At 43.6% G+C, this 25744-nt stretch overlaps 1 protein-coding gene across 2 annotated transcripts; it reads left to right on the top strand.

Moving 5' to 3' along the window:
- The first annotated feature begins 107 nt into the window (after positions 1 to 107).
- Positions 108 to 20351, top strand: LOC131449073 (ubiquitin carboxyl-terminal hydrolase 31-like). Of its 2 annotated transcripts, XM_058622035.1 has the most exons (17): positions 108 to 494; positions 574 to 2025; positions 6131 to 6268; positions 6667 to 6755; positions 7165 to 7257; positions 7445 to 7580; positions 12620 to 12767; positions 12874 to 13060; positions 13916 to 14027; positions 14095 to 14189; positions 14512 to 14589; positions 15715 to 15844; positions 16090 to 16209; positions 16309 to 16534; positions 16635 to 16793; positions 17103 to 17255; positions 17339 to 20351. In XM_058622035.1, exons 2-17 carry the CDS (start codon positions 1483 to 1485, stop codon positions 18877 to 18879), a joined length of 3948 nt encoding a protein of 1315 aa, XP_058478018.1. In that variant the 5' UTR covers positions 108 to 494; positions 574 to 1482; the 3' UTR covers positions 18880 to 20351. The 2 variants fall into 2 exon arrangements, with proteins under 2 accessions (XP_058478018.1, XP_058478017.1); XM_058622034.1 differs by having other exon boundaries at positions 108 to 2025.
- The last annotated feature ends 5393 nt before the right edge of the window (positions 20352 to 25744 follow it).

Raw genomic sequence — 25744 nt, 5'->3', positions numbered from 1 at the left:
TGTTTTTGTGCCACGGTCACAGTCAGCTTCCAGGACATGAAGATATACGTATGTGATGTTACTGTAACACACAGACTCCAGACTGAGGAATGACGTCAGGGCTAATGTTTGAATTACTTTTGTTTGTCGTTGTTTCATTGATTTGATTTATTGGGAAAGAAAGGGTTCACATTTTCAGACTCCACTTTATCAGATTGAAAGATCTGCTGTTATTCTTTGTTTTACATGCTCATATATTATTGTGAAAAAATAATAAAACATGAATTCTGAGGGGAAAAAAAGTCAGAATTCATGTTGTTTTATATATTTTTGACTCTTCCATATTCCAAATATTTGGAGAAAGTGCTCCAACCTACCAATGTGTCCATGTGCTGTGAGGGGAGAGGAATTTACGAGCGTCAGCGAATGCATCACAGCCGAGCAGAAATATCGCTGCAAGTCACAGAGGAGACGAGAGAGAGCAGGTGATCACGTGCTGTTCTGACAACACAGCGGTTAGTTTTACTTAAAGCACGCACACAAATCTTTCTCCATCACTCTTGTAACCAAACCGGCACCATTTGGCTGGACCAGCAACAGAAGCGGAGTTGGAGCATCACATGCAGCTCTACCTGTTCTCCTCCTCCTCTTCCTCCTTCTCCGACATCATGGAGCAGTGTTTGGCCCTGACGTCAGCCGTCACCGCCCTGCCTGCCTGCAGTGTTGCTGTCCACAGATGAAGCTGCTGCTGCTGCTGCTGATGGAGACTGGAGGAGAAACGGCCTCGCCATGAATCCTGTCTGGATGTGATCACTGAGGATTAAAAACAAAACAAAACCAAAAAACCCCAAAAAAGTCAACTGCTGCACAGCTTTCCTGATGTGAAAGACTCGGCGGGAGATGCTGCAGCGAAGCGTGGGAACGCGAGGCTCAGCGGCGGGCTGAGCCTCTCCGGTCCCAGTCTTCCTCGGTTTGGCAGCGCCTGTGCGAACGCGCACCGTTGAGGCGAGTTAGGAGGAATCATCCGACACTTGGTATCACCACCACCATCACCATCATCATCGTCGTCATCATCATCATCATCAGCTGCTCTGTTTTCGGCGGCATCACCGTATACGTGGGACGGTCGGTGAAAGGGTGGAGCTGCGGTGATGGAGTGTGTCTGACACAACACTGCTCTCATGACTGAACAATGACACAGCGCGTGCTGTTTTGCTGCTGGTGATGATGATGATGATGTTGGTGATGATGATGGCTGCCCACTGCTGCGTCCCTCACCCGGGCTTTCCTCCTCACACTGACTCTCTGCGGAGGCTGCTTGTGTTTATGCAATCCGACGCAGTGATGTAAACAGCGCTCTTCCATGATGAGAGAGTCTCCTGTGAAAGATGCTCCCGTCACTGAGTGAGTGAGTGAGTGAGTGAAGGCGCCGCGCGCGCTAAAGAAGAGCGCGGGGCTGTTCTCTTACGGGCGCGAGACGACACCAACAACACAGCAGCAACCATGTCGAAAGTTGTGAGTAACAAAGAGAAGAAATCCTTCAGCAAGAAGTTGTTCCGGCGGAGCTCCGTGCGCTCCGTGGGCAGCTTCATGAACAGAGTTCTCCGGACACTGTCCACGCTCTCCCACTTCAGCACCGACGCTCAAGCCGCCGAGGACGAGAAAGACGACAGCACTCTGATCCCGAGCACCATGGGGGGCTCGGTCCCGTCCGACGACAGCGACTGCGGGGGTTTCCCCTTCGGGGACAAGGTGCCGGGAGTCGCCGGACTCAAGAACCACGGTAACACCTGCTTCATGAACGCTATCTTACAGTGCCTGAGCAACACGGAGCTCTTCGCCGAGTACCTGGCCCTGGAACAGTTCAAGGGAGCGGACACGAGCAGCAACAGCAGCGACAAGGCCAAGTCTAACGGGGTGCTGGTGCAGAAGAAGCCGCTCCAGCAGCAGCAGCAGGAGGCAGGGGAGGTGACGGAGCAGCTGTCCGGGCTGGTCAGGGCTCTGTGGACCTTTGAATACACACCTCAGCACAGCAGAGACTTCAAGGTAAGATGTGTGCACACTATAAAAACTCAAGTCCTGTCGTAATGTACCACTCAGAGTATATATATGTATATGTATATGTATATATATATCTATATCTATATCTATATATATATATATACATATATATGTATATATATATATATACATATATATGTGTATATATATATGTGTATATATATATATATACATACATATATATGTATACAAATATAAGAGTTTTTACACAAGGGCAAGCTCCTCGTACTGATACTGACACTGATATCACAACCAATACCAAATACCAAAATATTTTTGGGCCCCAATAGATCACAATACTTTTGCACCGTTTACTGAATATCTCCCTGTGACCAAGTGAGACAACAACACAACAATTCCCATGACCCCACTCTGCTTGCTGACGTCATCAAATGAAATGATTATTGTTGGAACGTCCAGATGCAGAAGCTAAAGCAACAGTAAACTACTTCTGTCCAGTGGCCTGAGTTTCATGCAACAAAACGTTTGTAAACCGCCCCCGTGTAAAAACCAGGGCTTGTTTTTACTATTTTGAGTACTGGCACTTTTATTACCGTGCGAGATTCTGCTACTATATTTAGGTTGTCTGCCCAATTCATTAGAGCAATCATTTCCCATGATGCACCACAAGATGTTCATGTTCACGAGTCTATGGCACACATGTAAATTCTGCCTATGCATGAAATCAACTTTTCTCTGTCATAGAGTGTGCCTTCGTCAGCCATGTGAAAGGTACGTGAGATTCCTTTTTGCAGCCTCGATTTGTGTTATATTTCCTCTTGCTTTTTGACACTTTCAAAGTAAAAGCACCAGTTGTAAACAAACAACTTTACTTACAATAACAAGATAATATTTTGGTCATTTACTCTCTATTCATTTAATAGGACATTCCTTTATAGGTCTTGATTTGTTTGTGTTTGTAGAATACCTCCACCTGAGCTGCTCAGCCGAGTGTGTCTTTTACTGGCCTTTGTTCCAGCATCATCTGCATCTTCATCATTTTACCTCTGAAAACTCTCTCTGTCACAATCATCAGGGCCTGTTCTGTTGCGTCAGGGATATTTTGGTTGCGTGTCGCTTTTCTCTTTCTTCTTTTAGAATTTCAAAACGCACAACAAAGAGGAGCTATATTGAGTAAGACGGCTGTCACTGGCTGTCTTACTATCTTTTTTGGTACAAATCCAGTTAAATGTAGAATCTATTTGAAATAAACAGGGAACATACTGAGTATTCAGCAACATTGTTCTTTATGCGTTTGCAGTAGAATATTTCTAATCATCTCATTTATTTACACAGCCCGTTTAAAGATTAACCATGAAATCTAACTGTAAGGATATACTGTATGATACTGAAACATTTCAACTAGAAAATGTTACAAAAAGAAATATGTAAAAGTATATAAACACAGAATAATGGAAGTAAAACGAGTGCAAAGATAACAATGAAATTACACTAATAAAATACCCTAAAAGTGACATTCAAATACAATATTATAAGAAAATCGAAGTCTTGAATGGAATCCATGCTCTCCCATACGAACGTTGTTTTCTCTTCACTTATTCATGCTGAAGCCATGCTGTTTGTGTACATTACAGCTCCGTGTGCACATGTGACCGTTGCCTCAGACCACAGCCTGAGCCTAAACTGAGAGCACTTACACATCATTAGGAAGACTTCTGTAATAATACCACAGGGCAGTTAGCCACTGTGTCTCAGAAGCCACTTTCTCTCAGAGAGATGGCTTTGAGGATTATGTAGAAGTGAATGTTGTTGATGTTGTTGCTGTTGCTGCTGCTGCTGCTGCTGCTGCTGCTGAGGGAGCACCATCATATGATCCAATCTAAACTCTCACACATCACCAATTGTGAAATTGATACTTGATTTCCTACTGGGATTGGATGATGCAACAAATCTGACAACAACTAAATTCTGGATAGGATGAATTCAGATGTTCTGCATGTTCTTATCATAAAGGTAATAATAATAATGACTTCCTAACAGAAAGTCGGATATCCAAAACAGAAAGTGCCTTGTAACTTTGCTCAGTGCTTGAAGTGGGCCGTACTGTCTAGAACTCAGTGATAATAATACATTTTATTAAAAGGAATACTTCAAATCGTGTCATTTGAAGAGCATTTGAAGCTACAACGCCAGCTCCGCACTTTTTAGACTCACCCATAGGGGGACGAGACTTCATTCCCAGAATGTAAACATGGTATCCGCCATATTTGCTAAAAGTTACGCTTACTCTTGCTCTGCAGAGTAAACTGAGAACGACAATGATCGAATGTAGTTTTCAAACTGATCTTGGTGGGGATTTGTGTGTTTACACAACTAGCGCCGTCTGCTTCAAAGCTCGAGACTCTTGCAGGGTAGCAAGTGCAGTGCATTCTGGGAGCTGTCGTCTACATGAGCCAAAATTAAATTTTTCTGCCTTTCTCGGCCAAGAAGGCACTTGCTTCAAATATTATTTCACATTTCTTCTACATAGATGACCCAGTTTTAATAGACATTCATCTTTCCAATGGTGAAATATTCCTTTAAAAGCGCCTTTCTGTCGCTCAAGGTCACTTTAAGGTAAAAAAATACACATGGTTAAAAACGGACACATACAGTCAGTGCAGTGAAGACAGACACGTGAAGTTAAAGAACACATATGCAGTTATTCGGATAAAAACAGACACAGTAAAGATGTTTTGAACTGAGTGAGAGAGTTCCACAGTTTGGGAGCAGAGCACCTGAAGGCCCTGCTCCCCATGGTACTAAGGTGGATAGAGGAGGAGGATCTGAGGGAGGAGGTGGTGGTGTGGAGGAGGTCGGACAGGTATGGAGGGGCAAGATTGTGGATGGACTTGAATGTGTATAGGTGTGTACCAGCACTTCTTCATTTTACTATTACTGTCAACTATTACTTTAATTTGTGAAGCAACTCTTCTCACATTCTGTTTCTGTTTAGGTTATCTGAGCAATTCATTATTTTGGCCCAGAATAATAATTTCTGCAGTGTGCAGTACATGACGTTTACCTGTTCTTGTGAGAGTCTAGTGTTAAGAGTTTGGATTTTCGTTGTTGAACAAGAACAGTATCTATCAGACAGATGATCCCGTGTGCCGACCCCTGAAGAGAGAAGATGAAAGAAAGACGACGTGTTTCAAATGTTTCACAAGACAGCATAATAATAATAATAGCAACAACATCAAATCAAATGTTAAGGACAATCTAAACATACAAGTTGACAAAGTGGTCAACATAATCCTTCTTTTCTTTTTCTTTTTTTTTTTAAATATGGGCTGAATATTTAAATAAATAGATGTTGTGAAACACCACAGACATATTAAAAACTGGCACTTTTTGATCTGTGCACAGGAAAACTGAGAAAAAGTTATTTTATACTTTTATATAATAGTTTAGTATATTTATATTACAATATGTTGTCATTTCAATTATTCGTACCGAGGATTTTCATTGTCATGAATCTGATTTAGTGTTTTAATAGAGGAACTCTCTAAAGAACACATTTGAGATAGTGATGAATGAAGATGATAGATATACACCATGAAAACATTTAGGAAACGTCTATTTATAACCGCATATTATCTGCATTTCACTCAGTAGCGATCACTAGATCTCGGAAATATTTCTCCGCTCTCATGGTCACAGGAGTCTGCTTTATTTTCATCAGAATGCTTTAAAGACAGCAACTGTGGTTGAGCTGTGTTTGCATCAGTGTGAGAAGATGCTGAGGCTGCGTTGATAGGGTCCTCAGTACGAGAGAGACTCACTGCCCTCTGTCTTTGACCTTGCACAGTTTCATAGCTGCTTTGTAGAGGTGAAACCACGGTTGTCATCTCTAATAGCTAATTGTTTGTGAGGTGGTCAAGCTGTGGCTTCGCAGCCTCTGACTTCTCCTTCCTCTTGAATGTTCCCACCACTTCCACTGACCTTTAGTATGGTGCTGATTATCATCCCAGCCAAACCCACTGAATATTTTATGATGAGGCAATGTCAAGAATAAAGTGGTACTCACTACACTACAATACTATCTCAGTTTACGGTTTTTCCTTTGTTTTTCTGCTGTTCTCTGCTGCAGAATGTTGTTTCCAAGAGTGCACTTCAGTTCAGGGGGAACTCCCAGCATGATGCCCAGGAATTCCTCCTCTGGCTGCTGGACAGAGTTCATGAAGACCTCAATCATATCATCCACCCTGAGACCAGACCTCCCAGCAAGGTAAACAGCAAGGTGGACACCACTTAATGAAATGTTACTAATGAGAGTGAGCACATATGACATGGAGCCCAGTCGTAATAACCACATACATGGGTTCAATGAAGAAATAAAGTGAAGTAGACGAATTATAAATCTGCACTGAATTTTTTGTAACCCCATGTTCACATGAAAACAATAATATAGATGGAAATGATTGATTTTAGTCTGACCAGAGTTGTTATTTCAAGCTTGGACTTCAGACAATTTTAAGATTTCAGCGTTGTTGTGTTTTTAAATAATAGTGAGCCTGAGTTGTTACATTTTGTAAGAATCTAAAGGTTGCAATACAATAATAACCTGTATTGCTGCTTATATTTAACATGTCTCATGTTCACTGACTAACTGTGTTACATGTTCAGCCTCCAGTAGAAGAAGAAACCGCCACTGAAGGATCTCCACTACCAGCACCTGGCTCTTTTGTACAGGAGTTGTTTCAGGCACAATACAGGTACAATTATTTATATACAGTACTTTAAGACCTCATTTAAATACAAATGTACCAGCAGTTTACATACATGCTACATTAATATTAGCTAGGGATGAGCTGATAAAATATTCAGTATAGCAACAGTCCCATACTGGTCAATATGTCCGATGCCGATATCACAATCTTGAGTATCTACCGATACTGATATCACTCTGATAGAGTCATTTTACACCTGCTCCGATCCAGTGATTGTGCTGCTCATCCCTAATCGGTATAGGCAGACACAGAAAAAAAGTAGTATCAAGACAAGCCCTTAATGTCATCGTCTAACTCTTTACAAGTAAATAACTTACTCTCAACTTATCCTTTATCATAATACACCTCAGCAGTGTGACAGCAGTAACGTTTGATTGTCCTCATGTCTGTGCAGATCCTCCCTGACCTGCCCTCACTGCCAGAAACAGAGCAACACCTTTGATCCTTTCCTCTGCATCTCACTGCCAATCCCAGTACCTCACACACGGTAAAGTGGCTGCATATCTGACTTTTTTGAGTAGAATACTTATCAGGCAATTTGGGATAAATTTAGCCTGAGCCCAGAATTAAAAAAAACAAAAATCACCACCAAAGATCTGACAGTAGACAGCTAAAATAAGATAATGTCATCTGTCTCTGAAACATCAATTAACTGAAGTATCTCTGTGTTGCAGGCCGCTGTATGTGACAGTGGTGTATCAAGGAAAGTGCTCCCACTGTATGAGAGTTGGAGTGGCAGTGCCTCTCTCTGGTGCTGTGTCCAGACTGAGAAAAGCTGTGGCCCAAGAGACCAAAATCCCTGACCAACAGGTGCTGCCTCCTCTGAAACTTCCCTGTTTAAAGGGACAGTTCAGGTTTGGGTGATTGTTTGAGGCAGTGTTACATAGGCCATATCCACATGGAAACAAAACTTTACCTTTATAAGATCTTTGTCTTTGTATTTTAACAAAAGAATCCCATAAATATGGCATTATCTCCAAAAAATGACTTTATCCACACGATAAGTCTATATAACAATGTATACAATAACAGAAACAGGGACAGAATGAACCAAGCCACGGTAAGTAAGGAAACTAAAGACAATAAAAGTTATCATAAAGCGAAACAATCTGCAAAACCAAGAAGAGGAAGACAATGAAGACAGTGACATCACAGAGAGAGGTGGGACTATGACTTAATCGTTTTCCCAAAGTAGCATATTCGTCATATCTGTACACAAAAATGCAAGGGTGGTGTTTTGAGTTCACACCTATGTGTGAACCCCAGCAGAACACAGTTCTCTCTTCTCATTGGCTGCCCCACTGGACGCCACTCCTCACCAGCTGAATGTATAAATACAAGCACTCGACTTCAGCTCACTATCTCCAACCACTGTGGGTATTGGGAGTTGCTGTCATCAGGCTTATTGTGCCGGTTTTGCCCTCGCTGGTCGAGTTAGAGACTTGTATTTTCTGTGCTCAGCCGTGCTCCACCCCTTGGATTTGCACCTGAAACCCGTACGTCGCCAGGCTTTCCCACTCATTCCCTGCAGAAGAGAAGGAACGGCAGAAACCACCTTCGTCCCTGAGGCTCTCAAATACCAATTTTGTCACTAGTGTTTTTGCACACAACCACAGATAGCTGATTGATATGGTTCATTTGAATTCTTGGAGTTTTGCATTCAGAGGTATTTGAATTTTATTCATTGGCTGAGCTAAACAAATTAGTAATTGGCTATTGACACTCACTGTTTTGCTAGCTGATTCCTGTTGTGTAATGCTACTGCTAAATGTGTGTTAGCATGTAACAAGTGATTTGTGATTAATGGTAACAGAACCATTAACACAGTAGCAACTAACATAGTAACAGCAGTTTAAAGGCGTTATTGGTGAGTCACGGGTCGATTACATAGTCCAGTCTGCTGTGGTAGCTGTGACTGATTACAGGCCACAGGTTTCCCTGTGCCGTTTACTGTGGTAACTGGAGAACCTTGTTGTAAGTCAAAGGTTGATCTTCCCCATGCATTGTCTGGTTGTAAGGTTACTGCCACCTTGTATAAGTCACAGACTAATGCTATTCTGTGCACACTTTTCACCATTTTGGGGTAGTGATGTTGGTGCCAACAAAGCATTGGAACCAGGTAGCGATGGTGCAAGGCAGCATCAACACAATGAAACAGAACCACCAGAGCTTATGCAGAGAAGCTGAGCTCCTACAAGCCAAGAGAGATTGGGCTCTGGAGGAGAGTGCAAAAGCTCAGGAGGTCCACCCACTTTCAGGGGCAAATCCCTGAAGGCGTTTGCGGGCCAGACAAGCGACGCCACTGACCACAGTGACACTGAAGCACCACATTTGGTCCCCGGGCTGGAGAAAATTCACCTTACCAAAGCTGACGTATTGACCTCCAAAGATCAAAGACCCTCACTTTGGAAATTGTTTTATGACTTCCAACCACTCTTTTCAAGGGACTCCAATGATTGTGGGGTCACTGACCTCCTTCGGGCCACAGTGTGGACTGTGAAACATTTTCGCAGCTTCAACCATCAACCATCAACAACTTTCTTTCCTGGAAAGCAAATGGGATGAAAAGCGCCTGGAACAATGAGGTAAAACACTGTTCCTGGCATGCAATCATCTCGGACCAGGAGATGACCCATGTGGAAAAAAGTCAAGGGTTACTCCCTAACCTTGGGTCCGGACAAGGAATGAAATGATGAGGCAGATTGACTGGCCAAGCCAGGGGCAGAGCAAGGCACAGCATGAGAGTTCAACAAAGAATGACTCCCGGCAACTCAAACCTGCATGGTGAGTGCAATATGTGACGGACCAGCGGGATCACCTGGCCAAAACCTTTGCATGGGGCCAAGAGAACTTGGAGGCCAGTGTTAAGGAAGCCAAGTCTTACTACGGATGGAAAGGGTCTCCACTCGAATTTGAAGTAGGAGACAAGGTTCTTTACTTCCAGTTCACCAAGCCAGCAGGAATCTCTGGTAGCCTACCTGATTCACATATCAAAGCTGAGCCATGCTCTGGCGGTTGGGTCCACTAACCAAATCAAACCCTGTAAGATATTTTCCCTGACCCGAAAGCCCTCAAACCCTGTATCAGGGATGTTACTAATTATGTATGACGTATCGGGGCTTCCACACCTGAACAAACATGCCAGGGCAGCATGTCTGTCAGAGAACCTCTCCTCTCTCCCCCATTTTTCCTTTCTCCCCAACCAGTCGAGGCAGATGGCTGCACATTTTGGAGTCTGGTTCTGTCAGAGATTTCTGTCGGAGATAAATTCAACTTAATTCAACTCAACTTCAGCTCTCTTTCTCCTCACCTAAACATTGTTGATATCGGAGCTGCTGTAATCAAGCTTATTGTGCCAGTTTCGCTCCTGCTGGTCGAGTTAGAGACTTGTATTTTCTGTGCTCAGCTACACATGGCCCCTTGGATCCGCACCTTGAAACCCCTGCATCACCAGGCTTTCCTACACTCATTCCCTGCAGAAGAGAAGAACAGCAGAAACCGACCTTCTATCCTCAAGACTCCTGAGCTGTTTTCCACCGCCAAGGACGAGCTGCTGTCGTCCTGCTAGGAAGCCGCACAACAGCCCATGAACGTTCTGGGATTCAACAAATTGGACTGGACTCGAAGACGAATGGAAGACCGACATCTCGCTGCCCCCTAACGACTCAAAGTAAGAGGCGTTTAGTGTCAGGGCAGATTAGAGTGTTGTGTTCTGTTTTAACCTATGTTGGACCACGCATACCCACATTCGTATAACTCAAGTGTTTGTTGCATGTTCTACTTGTTTGTGTGTAATTGTTATTGCCTGAAGCGGCACTGCTGCTCTGCTGTGTATATTGTTGTTGTCTACAGCGCTGACTGCCCTGCTGCTGTGCGCGTCTGCTCCGCTGTGTCCAGCATGAGCTGACCACTGCGTGTAGAGAGGGTGACTGTAGACATTTATGAAACCGCCGCCTAGGAGTTCGCCCGCGCCAGCCAGTTTGATTTGAACAGTCATCGCCTCACGCTGCACATGAGCCTTTGTTCCATTTACACACTTCTGCCCTTCCTCACCCACTGGCCATTCACAAATCTCTCTCTCTCTCTTTTTTGCTTTGATTGTGGAGGCTCAGACGACTGAGACCTTGCTCAGGGACGCCATCTTGCATGGATTAGTGGTAGTGTGGCTACCGACATTGCACACGCTCCACTCCGCGGCCAGGACATGTTGCGTGGAAACACGGGCCTGCAGTCTTTGCCACTGTGCACGTTTCTGCCTGAGATTCACGGCCATTTTGTTACAGGAAGCGGGGAGTGGCGTCGTCATGGTTACAAACTCTTCCAAACTCCTTTGTTTACTTCTGATTTCCCACAGTCACACACACACACCATTGCAGACACATGTCTTGTGTTGTACATAGCTGTTGTGTGCCATTAGTCAAAGGGATTTTACATTGATTGAAATAATTGTTGCTCTTGTTCACTAAAGGAAACACTCTGTGTATTTTGTGCATATATTCTGTGACAAACATTGGTTGAGAGAGCCAGTGCATGAATTTGGTACTTCAATACTGCTAAATTGGGATATCTCTCTGATATCAAAGTCAATTACAGTGATTGTGCATACATTGATAGTTTTTCCATGTTTTCAGGGTGGTGCTCTGATTTGAGTTAATTATGAATGAACTTTTCCCTAAATATTAAAACAACTTAATAAAGATGTCAGTAATATGTAGTGAGAATAGGGGACATAATAGAAGGTGGAGGGATATTACTGAGACAGTGAAGGTGCAAAGTTAAGAGGGAGACAAAGTGGATTTGTTTAAATACCTGCGGGTCATCGATCCAAAGCAATGGGCTGTGCAGAAGAGAGGTGAAGAAGAGAGTGGGTGATGTGTGACGGAAGGATAGCAGCAACAGTGAAAGGGAAGGTCTAAAAGACGGTAGCGAGGCCGCTATGATATATGGCTTGGAGACAGTGGCACTGTCTCAATGACAGGCGGCACCAGGGGAGTGACCAGGGTGAACAGGATTAGAAATTAGCATATTCGAGGGACAGTTCAGGATTAACGGTTTGGAGATAAAGTAAGAGAGACAAGGTTGAGATGGTTTGGTCATGTGCAGAGGAGGGATAGTGATAGTGATATATTTGGGTGAAGGAGGACATGAGAACAGAAGAGGATACAAGGTGTAGGACAAGATAGAGGCAGAGGATCTGCTGTGATGACCCCTAAAGAGAGAAGTCGAAAGAAGAAGTCACTTAAGCTGACCTAATGCAATCTACTGTATGCCTTCTTAGGTCTATCATATTTTAAGAATATGTTCATTATATGCTAGACGGGCTTAGAATGAAGTGGCAAAAATTAGTTTACTTAATGGCAGTGATGTTTTCTATGAGTGCAGGGGGTGCACACAGTGTGCACTTCATTTAACCATACTTAAAAAACACTGAACTATCCCTCATAATGAGGCCATGATGTAATTGTGAATTTTTATGAATTTACAAAATGCAGAGTGAGCTGATAGAAGAAAAAGAACCTGGATGTGATGGTATGGTCCGGATCTCAGCATCATCCAGTGTGTCTGGGACTACATGAAGAGACACAAGGATTTAAGGCAGACTACATCCCCAGAAGATCTGTGTTTAGTTCTCTTAGATCCGAGTTCCTTCAAAAACTCTGCGCTAGTGAACCCAGAGGCATAGTTGCTGTTTTGAAAGCTAAGGGTGGACATACTGAGTACTGATTTTTCTTCTGTTAGCTCACGCTGCATTTTGTAAACGTACATTTCTGTTAGTTATTTTTTAATAATTCTAATCAGTAGAATGGATCAAAACGCAGCACGTTACATTGTTCCGTGTCTTTGCTCAGATCGTCCTCACTGAAATGTACTACGATGGCTTTCATCGCTCCTTCTGTGATGATGATGAAGACCTCGAGATCATTCAGGAGAGCGACTCCATCTTTGCCTTCGAGACGCCTGAGCTCTTCCAACCGGAGCAGATCCGCTCCAAGCGAGGTGGTAAACGAGTTCCAGCAGCAGGAGTGGAGCTTAGATTCTGATGTTCATATGTGAAGATTTTTGAATGATTGACGAATTAATATAGTCGTCGTGTTCATTTCAGGAGGCGCACATGGAAATCTTAACCAGAACAACCTGAAGTATGGCACAGATATGAACAGGATTTCCACACAAATACAAGAGCCAACCACACCACCACCACCGCAGAGTCCCAATAAGAACAGTGGGCAGGCGGAGAAGATTGTCCTGCTGGTGTGTAACAGAGCCTGCGCCGGACAGCAGGGACGCAGGTACGTTCATGTTAAAGGTTCAACACTGGTTTTTAGTGGTTGTACGAGGTTTTTTACACGACATGGTCCCAGCTCGCCCTGCCTCAAGAGCTGCAAAACCAGGCCACTTATTATGAGATTATGAGAAAAGGAGTGGTCAGACGACAGACACATACAGTTTATTTAGAGCTAATTTAGACATGGGTCATTAGTACTCAGGTCTGTCATGCCATTTACCTGCGTGCATGACTTTACTTGGCTTTGTCCTTTTATTACTTGAGGTATGTTGTATAGCTTTGTAGTTTCTGTCTATTTTATATTCTGTTTTTACGGTGACATTGTTACATCGAGCCAAATTAGCCTGATGTAAAGCTAATTCAGCAGCTAATTCTGCTGCATTTACAGAAACTGTCTTTTGAAACAATTTTGAAAGAGAAAGTGTTATGAGGCTGACGGAATATAATGTCTTTTGGAGAGTTTTCTGTCATCAAGGCTTTGGAAAGTGGTGGAGAAGTCTCTGGAATTGGTGTTGAGTTAAGTTTGAAGAATGTATTGATGACAGCTCAGTACTTTGGAGAACAGAGGTGACGTCAGGCATGAGCACAGATTCTGACACCGATGAATATGACATATTTCATTAGAACCTGGACGTCTCTGGAATGATCTCTAAAAAAGATAAGTATATGAATATGTCATTGCGCAATATGAGACACAACCATCAGGTGGAGGATAAAGTGGTAGACGGTGAATAAATGTATGTGTATATGTGTCAAAGCAATTGTATAAATCCAGGTGTCTGAATAGAACACTGACGGAAAGTTGATCGTTGCATCACCGTGTTCTTTTGAAACCTCTCTGCCTTTGGTTTCGCCGCAGATTTGGGAATCCATTTATTCTGTATTTGGAGCAAACGGTGACCTGGGATGTGCTTCAGAAGGAGATCCTGGAGAAGATGCGGCATCTCTTGCGGCCGGGCGTCTTTGTGCAGGTGCGTACTCTCAAACAAGACTGTTGTTCATGCGACATATTTTATAATGATGTTGTGTGGTCTTCAGACAGGGCCCTTCACTCTGCGTGTGGTAGGCGTGGTGGGCATCACGTATCTGCTGCCTCAGGAGGAGCAGCCTCTCTGTCATCCCTCTGTGGAAAGGTAATGCCACTGATCACCACAAGGGGGAGTCTTACCTCACTTGAATAATAGCCATTACATAAGTCCTGCAGTGACAGTACAAAATGAATGATTCAATTATCAATAACACATGCTAACATGCTAACTGTACACTTAACGTCATTTAGATTAAAGTTTGACACAAAATGTTGCTTGTTTGTTTGACCAAAAACAAATGTATGCGCTGCAAAGTATGTTTTTGACTCTCTTTTTAGGGTCTGATGTGACAGTTTGTCTTATTTCACTGTAGCTCCCAGTCGATCTGTGCAGTTCTATCTGTAAACATGTTCATTTTTGTTCATAGGGCGTACAAGTCTTGTGGTCCTGGAGGGCCTCCTCATGTCAAGATTGTTGTTGAATGGGACAAGGAGACAAAAGACTAGTAAGTGAGATCAATGAACAAAAAAAACAAAAACAATATATCTATAGATTCTTTTCTGATTAATATTGTTGCCTTTGTGTAAATATTTAAAAACACAGAAGTCACAAAACAACACACTTAAACTTACCGATGTTGGCAGCAGTGAATCAACAGTCAGTTCAGAGTTCCTACACATGTTCCACTTCAAAATTCCATACTTTTCCAGACTTCTTGGAAGACTTCTTTTCAGTCAATATTAAACATCTGAATACCAATTGTTCGATGCTTATTATTATGTAAATAAATGGTTTTGAAATCCAACTTTTAACACGTATGTTAATAATTGCAAGACATTTGTACCTACGTATTGTAGCTCAAAACTCCAAACCGAGACGTGTTCACAGCTAAATGCTAAAAGAGTAATAACTTTGTACCTGCAACTGCGACATACAGTAACAATACAGATGTACTATTAACCAGGGAACGACAAAAGAAAACACACGTCTTTGCTTCATTGGCTATTAGATGTAAACATACTTGTCAATAAATAAATGAATAATAAATAAAATAAATCAATAATTTTAGGATTTAAGATTTAAATAATATGACATTATTTATGATTTATCTGGCTCGACGACACGTATGGAATAAATTGTAATAAATGAGAATCGCAGTCGCACTGCGACGGTAACCATGGTAACCCGACACCATTCTACAGCCAGCTTGATTAGTTTCATATCATCTACAGTTAGGCAATGTTGCGTTAGTGAACTTGTTTTGATTTGTATATATTAATTAGTGCTGTCAAGGGATTAAAAAATTGAGCAATTAATTAAATATGATCTGTAATTAACTGATCTAATTATTCTCTTTAGGAACCCTGTTAGTTTTACATCAGACTTTGGTGCGGGAGAGTGAGCAAACTACAAAGCTACGGCGTCAGTCTATTGATGAGATAAAGTGGTGAACATGTTCTTCAAATATTGCAGACTCTGTTCAGATGTTTGATTTACGTTCAACTGAACGAAAACATGACTGATGACCTGTCCAGGGTGTACGCTGCCTTTCACCCTATGTCAGCTGATGAGTGAGTGAGTGAGTGAGTGAGTGAAAACTCATTAAACAGAGTTCTCCATGTGCCTGTAGTCTCTTCAGAAGAACTGAGGATGAATACATCCCTGATGCTGAAAGTGTGCGTCAGATCAAGGAGCAGCATCTGCAGCCTCAGACGTGCTCGCTGTCCCAGTGCTTTCAACTCTACACCAAAGAGGAACAGGTAACATGAGACGGTGTCATGTTGTCTCCAGAGGAGCTGCAAATAATCCTGAGCGTTAAGACCATTTTTTTAGCTTTAATCTTCACTGGATTCTAACAGTACCTGTCAGACACGGTGCATGATTCATGATTCTTGGCTTTTCAAAAACATTAAAAACAACACACACACACACACACACACACTCTCACAAACACATTGACTATCTTTCCTCTTTAATACCAGCTGTTGTTCTACACTGATTTCAGCTGGCACCTGATGACGCATGGCGCTGTCCTCACTGTAAGCAGCTTCAGCAGGGCAGCATCAAACTCAGTCTGTGGACTCTACCCGACATCCTCATCCTTCACCTCAAGCGCTTCAGACAGGTACACTCCTGCATATGAATGTTCCCCACTGGGAAAAAAAAAAAAAAAGAGATATATTTCCATATCAATGTGTAGTAAAGAAAAAGTGGCATCCCGCAGGACGGGGATCGGCGCATGAAAATGCAAAACATGGTGAGGTTCCCGCTCACAGGGATGGACATGGCACCGCACATAGTCAAGAGAAGCCAGAGCAGCTGGAGCCTCCCCTCTCACTGGTCGCCATGGAGACGGCCATATGGGATGGGCCGCGATCCAGAGGACTACCTCTACGACCTGTATGCAGTGTGTAACCATCACGGGACCATGCAGGGAGGACATTACACGGGTGAAACAGCATCACAACACAACTGATGATGAAGGTTTCCTTTTTTATTGTGAAAGCTTGACTTAAATATCATTGATCTCTTCACTGTGTCTCTGTGTAGCTCACTGTAAGAACTCCATTGACGGACAGTGGTATTGCTACGATGACAGCGATGTTCACACCATATCTGAAGGTGACGTTTGCAAGCAGACGGCTTACATCTTGTTTTATCAAAGACGAGCAACAATTCCTTCTTGGTCTGCCAACAGTTCAGTGGGAGGTACTTCTTTTCTTTTTTTATTCAGCTATACACTCCTTTATGTATTGTTGATGTTTCTGTGCTTTTACCACTTAATAAGAAAGCAACTGCAAAACTAACTTCATGTTCTATTGAAGAAGTGATATAATCACGCTCATATTCCCTGACACTTTCATTCAGTCGTTCAAACGCAGTCCTTTTTTGCGACCGGCAGAGTCTGACCCCGTAGCTTCCAAACCAGAAGTTTATATGCATGTTTTATGTACAGTCTATGCTTGGCTGGTATGTATATACTGTTGATGGTCAGCCACTCTCTGTTTGGGCCTTTAGGATCCACCAGTTCTTCCCTGTGTGAGCACTGGGTGAGTCGGCTGATGGGCAGCCGTCCACCCAGCCAAGCTTCCTCCGGTTCCTCCAGACGCACGTCGCTGGCCTCCCTGTCAGAGTCCGCCGAGTTTGCCGGTGAACGGAGCGAGGACGACGGTGAGGGAGCCTCGGGATGATTTCACCGACTTGAACATTGTCTTGGCGAGTCTAATATTGGTGTGTATTTTCCTCTCGTGCAGGCTTATCGAGCCGCCCGGCAGTGAGAGGCATGCAGCGGCAAACGTTTTCCGCGAGATCGTCCATCGCCAGTCCGTTGGTGCTCAGTGAAAATGGCACTAAACCCTCCTGGTCCCACTCTGCTAAGCTCCAACTTCGTTCCAATTCTCCGTCACGCTTTTCCCTGGAGTCTCACTCCTCCTCCCCCACTCTGGAGAGGATAGGAGAGGTGGTTGATAACAAGACGTCAACCTCCTGTTTCGCTGGCTCACCTAAACCAGACAGACTGTTAGGGGCCAAGTCCCCTGCAGCCTCAGAGAGTAATCCTGGCAGTAAGAGGCTGATAGAGCAGGTTCACGTCAAAGCTGTGACACAGGCGGAGCAGAGGAGCTCCATCCAGGCTGGGGACAACAACAATGTAGTCACTGCTGTTGAACAGGTGAGTCCTCGACATGGGACCTCTGCAAAAGATGTCAAACTAAGAAATGGGGCTGCAGATAGTGTTGGTGTCAAAAGGACCTCAGCAAAGACTGGGTTAGAGAGTGAAAGGAGTCCGAAGAAGCGTCCTGCCACCTCCTCTACATCATCCAGCTCACTCTCCCCTGCATCCCCAGCCGTTGGGAAGTCACCATCTCGAACACAGACCAAGAGTTCAGCGTCAGTGTCTAACCCCAAGGACAAAAGCAGTGGACTTCTCAAAACTGGTAAGGCTGTGACCTCGAGAACTGCAACAAGTCCCTCCAAGAAAGGCTCTCATCAAACCCTGGAGGCACTGCATCCCGACTCTGCCCAACAGAAGAAGAGCGATTCTCCAGGATCCCAGAGCGTACACCCTCAAAGAAGGACATCACCTCGAGGTGGAGGTGAGAAAAGCTCAGCCTCTGGAAGGACTAGAGCAGCCGACAGGAGTGCTAGCCACGAATCCTCACGCCCCACCGTGGTTCCAGAGAGGAAGGTTAGCCATAGAGGACCTTCCTCCCGGGCAAGTGTCGCTAGTAGAGCGGAGAGCAGGCAGGGTCGGGCTGTGGAGAACAAGGACGTTGGCCAGACCTCAAGCAGCAGCTCCTCCATAACGAGTACGCGAGCCTCAAGTGTGGGTATTTCCTCTGCCAGTGCAGCCCCACCACCAAGGGGAGCTCATAGGAACAGTAAAGCAGAGGATAAAGGTTTGTCTTTCTTCAAAACAGCCCTCAGACCCAAAGAGACCCGAAAGCCAACGGATGGAGGGAAACCAGCGACAGGGGAAGCTAAAGGCAATCCAGAAGATTGTATTGGGGACGCAGCTAAGGACGGAATCCAAAATGGAGTGAGTAGGAAAAGCCAGAACGTGGCTCCTGAGAGCCAGACGAATGTGACCGCCAACGACAAGGAGTCCTCGAACGCAACCGCGGCGTCCAAGCATTCACTGCTGCCCTCCACTAAGTCCAAGCTTTCGGGAGCAGAAGTGAGCGCCCAGTCGTCCTCCAACGCAAAAGACCTTTCAAAGAAAGAGCCTGCGAAAAAGACAATGCAGTCCAGGAAGATCCCCATCAACTCCACACAGACTAGTCAGAGGTCTAAGTGACGTGAGGTTACGATGAAGACTCGATGACACATTTTCTCAAGTGCAGCTCTGAGGTGTTTTAACCATCAACCTAGACACAAGTGTCTTACCAACATCTTTAAAGCATCCGTTGCTTTTCAGTGCGTACTGAATACCAGCTGCCCGACTGGACTCTTCCAGTCCACAGTGTTAAATAGTTATTTAGGAATGGATTTTAATGAAGCACTTTGTATGTATTGCATTATTTTGGGGGAATATTCTATGGTATTGTAAATAAGCATGGACTCCACATGTACTGAAATGACTGCTTTGTTCTGTCTGTAGCAGAGATAGAAGAAGCCCATCTCAGCATGAGGTGAAAGTAAACGTGACTTTGCACAAGACGGTCAGCAAATACAGTGGAGAGAAACTTTTACGGTACTGTAAATTAAGTTTACCGGCAAATTTTCACACGTGGAAACAGTGAAATTCTGCGTTATTTACAAATAAAAAGAATTATATACAGCTCTCTGTCAATATTGAGAGCCATATATCAGACATCAGTGCCTCAGATAACCACGGTCAATTATTTAATCTAAATTCTATAACTGCAGGTGTTGGTTAATTTATGATTAATTTGTGATATTTGTTGAAATGTAATTTCAAGTAAAACACAATCAAGCTGATTTAACCTGAACAGCTGTTTACAGTCTTTACAGAGGTAATACGTGGAGAAGCAGAGATGAAGTGCAGGAATGAAAGCATAATGTCGTCAGGTCTGGAAACTTTGGTTTGTGATGATTCTGGGAATGTTCGTGTGTGTGTGTGTGTGTGTGTGTGTTTCATTTTGTGGTATTAACCCCTGAACCTCCCAGCCTTTTACCACACGTGTCCCCGTCCCCCCGTCCCCCCGTCCCCCCGGCTGCTGATGCCAGCACTTACCTGCAGTGCTCATCCTTCTCACAGGAGATCAGCATCTTCAGACTGCCACACATCTCCAAACATTCCTCTCAGATGAACACAGGGTTACTGTTAAAAACACACGTTCACACAGCAAATTCAAAGATTTTTCCTTTGTCGCACACCGAACGCTATGATGTGTGTGTGTGTGTGTGTGTGTGTGTGTCGGCTCATTGTCCTTCTTTCACATGTGACCTCCCAGCTTGTGCACACCTTTACCTTTGCATTACCGAGTAGAGGAAGTAACTCAACGCACTGACGTACAGTCGTTTTGAGAAGAAGAGAAGACCAATCATGGAGTTTATGACCATTTTTGCATGATGCATGCACTTAACTATGCAAGCAGATTCTTGCTAATGCCCACACTGCGTATGTACAAGTGCTACTCTTTGGATGTGCGTGTATTTCTAATTGTTTATTTTCCAAATGCCAGGATCAGAGAGCATGTTATGAACGCTTTGTTTGCACATTTCGTCAAGTATACACATTTTGTACGAATGATAAGTATTGCTCATTCACCACTCTCAAAGTAAATCGACCCACTTGCAAAGGAATGGTTTCTGAATTGTATTCATTTATCGACACGTTTTAATACGGTGTTTCCTGGCTCTTGTATATGATGTTATGATATATACACGCCGTCTGTTGAGGCAGGGACCGCCGAGGACGGACGATACACTGCCATGACAACGTCTGTCTCCTGTTTTAGTCGTACGAACCAAAAAAACACAACAATGTGCAATATTTTACATTTAAATGATCGAACGTCAACAGTAGACGTAACATCTTGACTGAAATACTGTACATGACGTCTATTTCCACTGTGAAAGACCGCACTGGAAGGCATCGTTGACTGATTGTGTAACAGCAGTCCTTCAAATTCACTAATTATTATACACACAGACAATTACAGGTCGACTGTAAATGCCCAATATGACACATTCAAGGAGGGAAATGTAACACTGGTCAAAGCTGCTGGACCACAAATTAATTTCCATGGCCTTCTGATACATGGTGCAGAATAAATAAAGCTTTAGTGCCTGGTGGCTACAGTGTGTTGATGCTGTGCTATTATAGCCAACAAATGCAGTATAGCGTGACTTGTGTACGTCACGTGCAATTTTGATTTTGCATAAATATAGCGAAATGCTGCAAGGAGTCATTTATTTTCACTAATGCATGACGACACTTTTGTTTTTTCTGTGACATAATGCAGTTTTGACATGTACTGTGTTCATCTTTTTTGGAAAGTAGCAGTGTGTGTTGGCATCGATTTGGCAAACGATAGCAAAAATCAAATCGTGTCATTTAAAATAAAATGTGTTGATACATGTAGGTGTGGAGGATTTGTTATGTTTTCAGTTTGGTGCACTTCTGCCATTTCTCCACTTGGTGGTGCTCAGTGTTTTGCGTGAAAAAGGCTGGTTGACCAAAAATAAATGATGGAAACGAAGCAGCTCGCAGTAAGAAATCTTCAGTTTAAGGCTTTGGTTCAGCTGAGATACATCGTAGCAGGAAGTGTAATGATGTCACGGAGGCAGACGACACATTATTCAGCTGCAGCACCGTCATTTATTTAGAGTCGATTCAATTGTAGTTTTATTAGTTTGGCCCAAGGCCGGTTAATGCTGCCTCTTTGTCTCTCTGTCCTTGTAATTTTGTGTAACAGTCATCAGTTACATTTTCACCCTCTCACTTCTCAGCTGGTGTGTTGCTTTAGAAGTGATAAAAAAAACAAAAGGCTCGAGCTTGGATTATGTGGAGGAATGCTCAAGACTCTTTCTGTAAAAATGCATTCACACAGTGAACCAGATCATGATCATTTTGTAAGGTAGTCAGATCAATAATCAATAATCATCTGCCACTTATATCAGTTCCAAAAGAACATCAATGGAGAATTCAGCAACTTTGATCTGGATTAAAACCCAAACTGTGGCATTACCGTTCTTGACTCCTCAGTATAATGCATCTGACCTGATGAATTATTATAGTTAGCATTCTTTTTCGCCTTTGCTACTTTCATGTGTCTCGCTATAAGGCAATCTAATATCGATCGATCTATGCCTGAGGCCAAATACAATCCTTTAATGCTGCTGCAAAAAGTCCTCTGTCGCTGGATACAAGGAGGCAAAGATCAGGATATTTGTGATTTACCTCCTCTTTTTCACCGCTAGAGGTGACCACGAAAACATAGAAACCTGTATGATGTATGAAATGAATATAATCTAACAGGCCTGCAACAATATGAGATTATATTTGAATATTTGAAATATTCATATATTTGCAAGATAACTTGCAATGAGTCTTTTACAACGCTGTGGAGGAATTCTGGCCCACTCATCTTTGCAGAATTGTTGTAATTCAGCCACATTAGAGGGTTTTCGGGCATGAAGTGCCTTTTTAAGGTCATGCCACAGCATCTCAAAAGGATTCAGGTCAGGACTTTGACGAGGCCACTCCAAAGTCTTCATTTTCTTTTTCTTTAGCCATTCAGAAGTGGACTTGCTGGTGTGCTTCGGATCATTGTCCTGCTGTAGACCCCAAGTTCGCTTCAGCCTGAGGTCACAAACAGATGGCCGCACATTCTCCTTCAGGATTTTTTGGTAGACAGCAGAATTCATGGTTCCATTTATCACAGCGAGTCTTCCAGGTCCTGAAGCAGCAAAACAGCACCACACCATCACACTACCACCACCATATTTGACTGTTGGTATGATCTTCTTTTCCTGAATTGTGGTGTTACTTTTACGCCAGATGTAGTGGGACACACACCTTCCAAAAAGTTCAACTTATGTCTCGTCAGTCCACAGAGAATTTTCCCAAAAGTCAGTTGGGGATCATCAAGATGTTTTTTGGCAAAATTGAGACGAGCCTTAATGTTCTTTTTGCCCAACAGTGGTTTTGGTCTTGGAACTCTACCATGCAGGTCATTTCTGCCCAGTCTCTTTCTTATGGTGGAGTCATGAACACTGAGTGAGGCCTGCAGTTCTTTAGATGTTGTTCTGGGTTCTTTTGTGACCTCTTAGATGAGTTGTCGCTGCGCTATTGGGGGTAATTCTTGTCGGCTGGCCACTCATGGGAAGGTTGCCCACTGTTCCATGTTTTCTGCATTTGTGAATAATGGCCCTCACTGTGGTTCTCTGGAGTCCCAAAGCTTTAGAAAGGTATTTGGAACCTTTTCCAGACGGATAGATGTCAATTACTTTGTTTCTCATTTGTTCCTGAATTGCTTTAGATCGCGGCATGATGTCCTCCTTTTTTGGGATCTTTTGGCCGACTTTTGGACGAGGTTCTATTTAAGTTGTCTGTTGTGCAGCTTGTGTTAGGGTTCTAAGAAACTGGGTATAATAAATATGTAATTGGAAATGTGAGCTAAAACAATACTTAAACACTTAAAACAGGGAACTTATCACCAAGGTAAAGAAAGCTAGAAGTCATTGCTTCATAAGGACATAATATAAGATGAAGACTCATTATAATTTGCAGATTGAGATCATCAGTGATCCGTTGCTCTAGCCTGCCAGGAAGAAGAGGTTAAGATAATTATCAAATAGATAAACTGTGGTTAAAATGTGTTCCATAATGTTTTGGAGAATTCACTGTGCGATTTTTACGTGTTTCCTTTTGTTTCTGTAAGTTTTGGAAACTAGTATCTAGTACGGTTAAAATACAGATACAGTTTTCGATTATCGATGTCTGGTTCAGCCTGTGTGGGGGAGGGCGTGGCTTCTGCTCGTCCATCGTCACGTCGTGTGCGTGTCTTTGTTTTCTATCGCCACCATTTACAGGTAAGTACAGAGTTTTAAGCATGGTTAATAATGGATTTGCATTTTAAATGTTATACAAACCTGCCGAGTAGAAGATATGAGTTGTTTCAATAAGTTTGACATTGGAATTAAGTTGCAGTGGAAGTGTACTTCTACTTAGCATAGCCTGTTGCTAGCAGCACTACTGTTGTCACTCTTTTCATGTGCATTGCATGTTAAATTACCAATATGAGTACTAAAGATTGTAATTGTTAACAGATAATGTTTATTGTGCTGTTAAAAATGCTGTCTACATTTATTATTTTTAATAATGTCCTATTATTTGCTTGAAGACATTCTGCTGTATTTTTACTTATTTTTCTGTTTCTGTTTTTCTTTTGTGAAGCATTTTGTCAAACTGTGACCATGTTGATGGAAAAATGCATTGTGATAGTGGATCAGAGTCACATCGTGTGTGTGTCTTTCTATTCTATCACGCCCCTGGCGCAACACTTGCAGCGGGACAACTGTGTCTGATCCTGGCCTGGAGGTAGTCCAGGAGTCAAGAAAGGAATTAGGTCTCTGCAGGTCCTGCTCGTCTGCATGGGAGATCGGAAGCTGCAGTCAGTGTGGTGCGAGCGTTGGCACTGGTCGCTGGAAAAAGGCTTCTGGGGCTCAAAAGAAAGAAGAGGTTGCAAGACGAACAGTTCAGAGTCAAGATTAGGCTCTGGGCAAAGAAGCTTGCATTGGTGAGGAGCCGCTGGTTCCTTGACAGCAGCCACTTTGTCTTTTGCAGCTAACAAGGTGCTGGCTGGATGTAGGAGCTACCTGAGCTTAGACGTGACTTGGTCTCAAGCAGAGAAAGCCATTGAGGAGGTCGTTAGAGATGAGCAAAAACTCTGTGACAAAAACACAGATGGTCAACCCCTGAAAGGTCAAGTCAACTCACATGTGCTGTGTGAACTTGTCCTCTGTGTAGCCCATGAAGCTGAGACTATAAGGTTCTGTTCTGAGAGGTTTGCTTAAAGGCGACATAGAATGCTTGTATCACACATATATGTTAGTTATGGAGGTCTACTTACATATATTAAAGGGGACATATTATGCAAAATCAACTTTTTAACCATTTTAATACTTATATTTGGGACTCTGGGGGCCCTACCAGTCACCAAAGTGTGGAAAAAGAATACTCCGTCATGTTTTCGTGGTTCCCCTAAGTGTAAGTATAGGCGATAAAACACTCGATGTTGAATTCCCTGCGTTTATGACGTCAGCATGCGCATTTCACCGCGAATGTTACCGCCCCACCAGTAAGTTTACTTCGAGAGCTCCACCTTAGCTCCACCTTGTCCCTGCGAGAGTGCAGGCGAGGGAGGAAGAGCGGTATTATGTCAACGTGGAGGGACAAGTGTGCTGTTGGTGGCTGCACAGTGGAGCACAGTGTTTTACACAAACTTCCAGCCTCAGAGGATTTTATATATGAAGCTAATGTTCCGGATAAAGTCAGCAAACGTGTGTTCGTGTGTTCGCACCACTTCACATCAGACTGCGGCCAGCGGTCGCCGTATTTAGTCAGCGAACGTATTTCACCGACGTACAAACACACACATTTTTAAGAAAAGGTCACATGGAGCTCATAACTAACCATTCTGACACGTCCTAATTAAAAATATTTGTTCAGTACGTCCTTCATGACCGGAGCACAGACTCAGTCTGATCACATACAGCGGCCGTTTATGCCGCTCGCCACTGGCGATCAGCGGTAGCGATCAGCGGTGCTGCACTCTCTGTGCAGCGGTGCTGCACTCTCTGTGAAAATCAGTTAAAAAGACAGCACCGCTGATCGCCAGCGGCGAACGGTGAGCTGCCTAAACTGGTGCTGTATGTGTGAGTGCCGTCACAGGAACAGACCTCCGACACATGGATACATAGGGACAGCACAGCTGATCGCCACCGCTGATCGCCAGCGACGAGCGGCGAGCTGCCTAAACTGATCGCCAGCTCCGGAGCATACAGTCACCGGTCTGATACAGCACCAGTTTATTCAGCTCACCGCGCGCTGCTGGCGATCAGCGGTGGCGATCAGCTGTGCTGTCCCTAGGTGTATTTAACTGATTTACAGTTCGGCAGTGTTCGGCTCGATCCTTATGTAGGACGTCTCTTCCTTTGACGGCACTCTCGCTGTTTTCTGCGCATGCTGC

This window comes from Solea solea, chromosome 21 (assembly GCF_958295425.1).
Source record: "Solea solea chromosome 21, fSolSol10.1, whole genome shotgun sequence".
NCBI classification, from domain to species: domain Eukaryota; kingdom Metazoa; phylum Chordata; class Actinopteri; order Pleuronectiformes; family Soleidae; genus Solea; species Solea solea.
Note: the sequence above shows the minus strand (reverse complement) of the source record. Positions and strands in the feature narration are given on the sequence as shown.

Bases quoted from the DNA above. Each gene is read 5' to 3' on its own strand.
- LOC131449073 (XM_058622035.1), top strand. From the start codon at position 1,483: ATGTCGAAAGTTGTGAGTAACAAAGAGAAGAAATCCTTCAGCAAGAAG. The intron at 7,258-7,444 runs GTAAAGTGGCTG...TCTGTGTTGCAG, and splicing joins ATCCCAGTACCTCACACACG to GCCGCTGTATGTGACAGTGG. The intron at 16,535-16,634 runs GTGAAACAGCAT...GTCTCTGTGTAG, and splicing joins GCAGGGAGGACATTACACGG to CTCACTGTAAGAACTCCATT.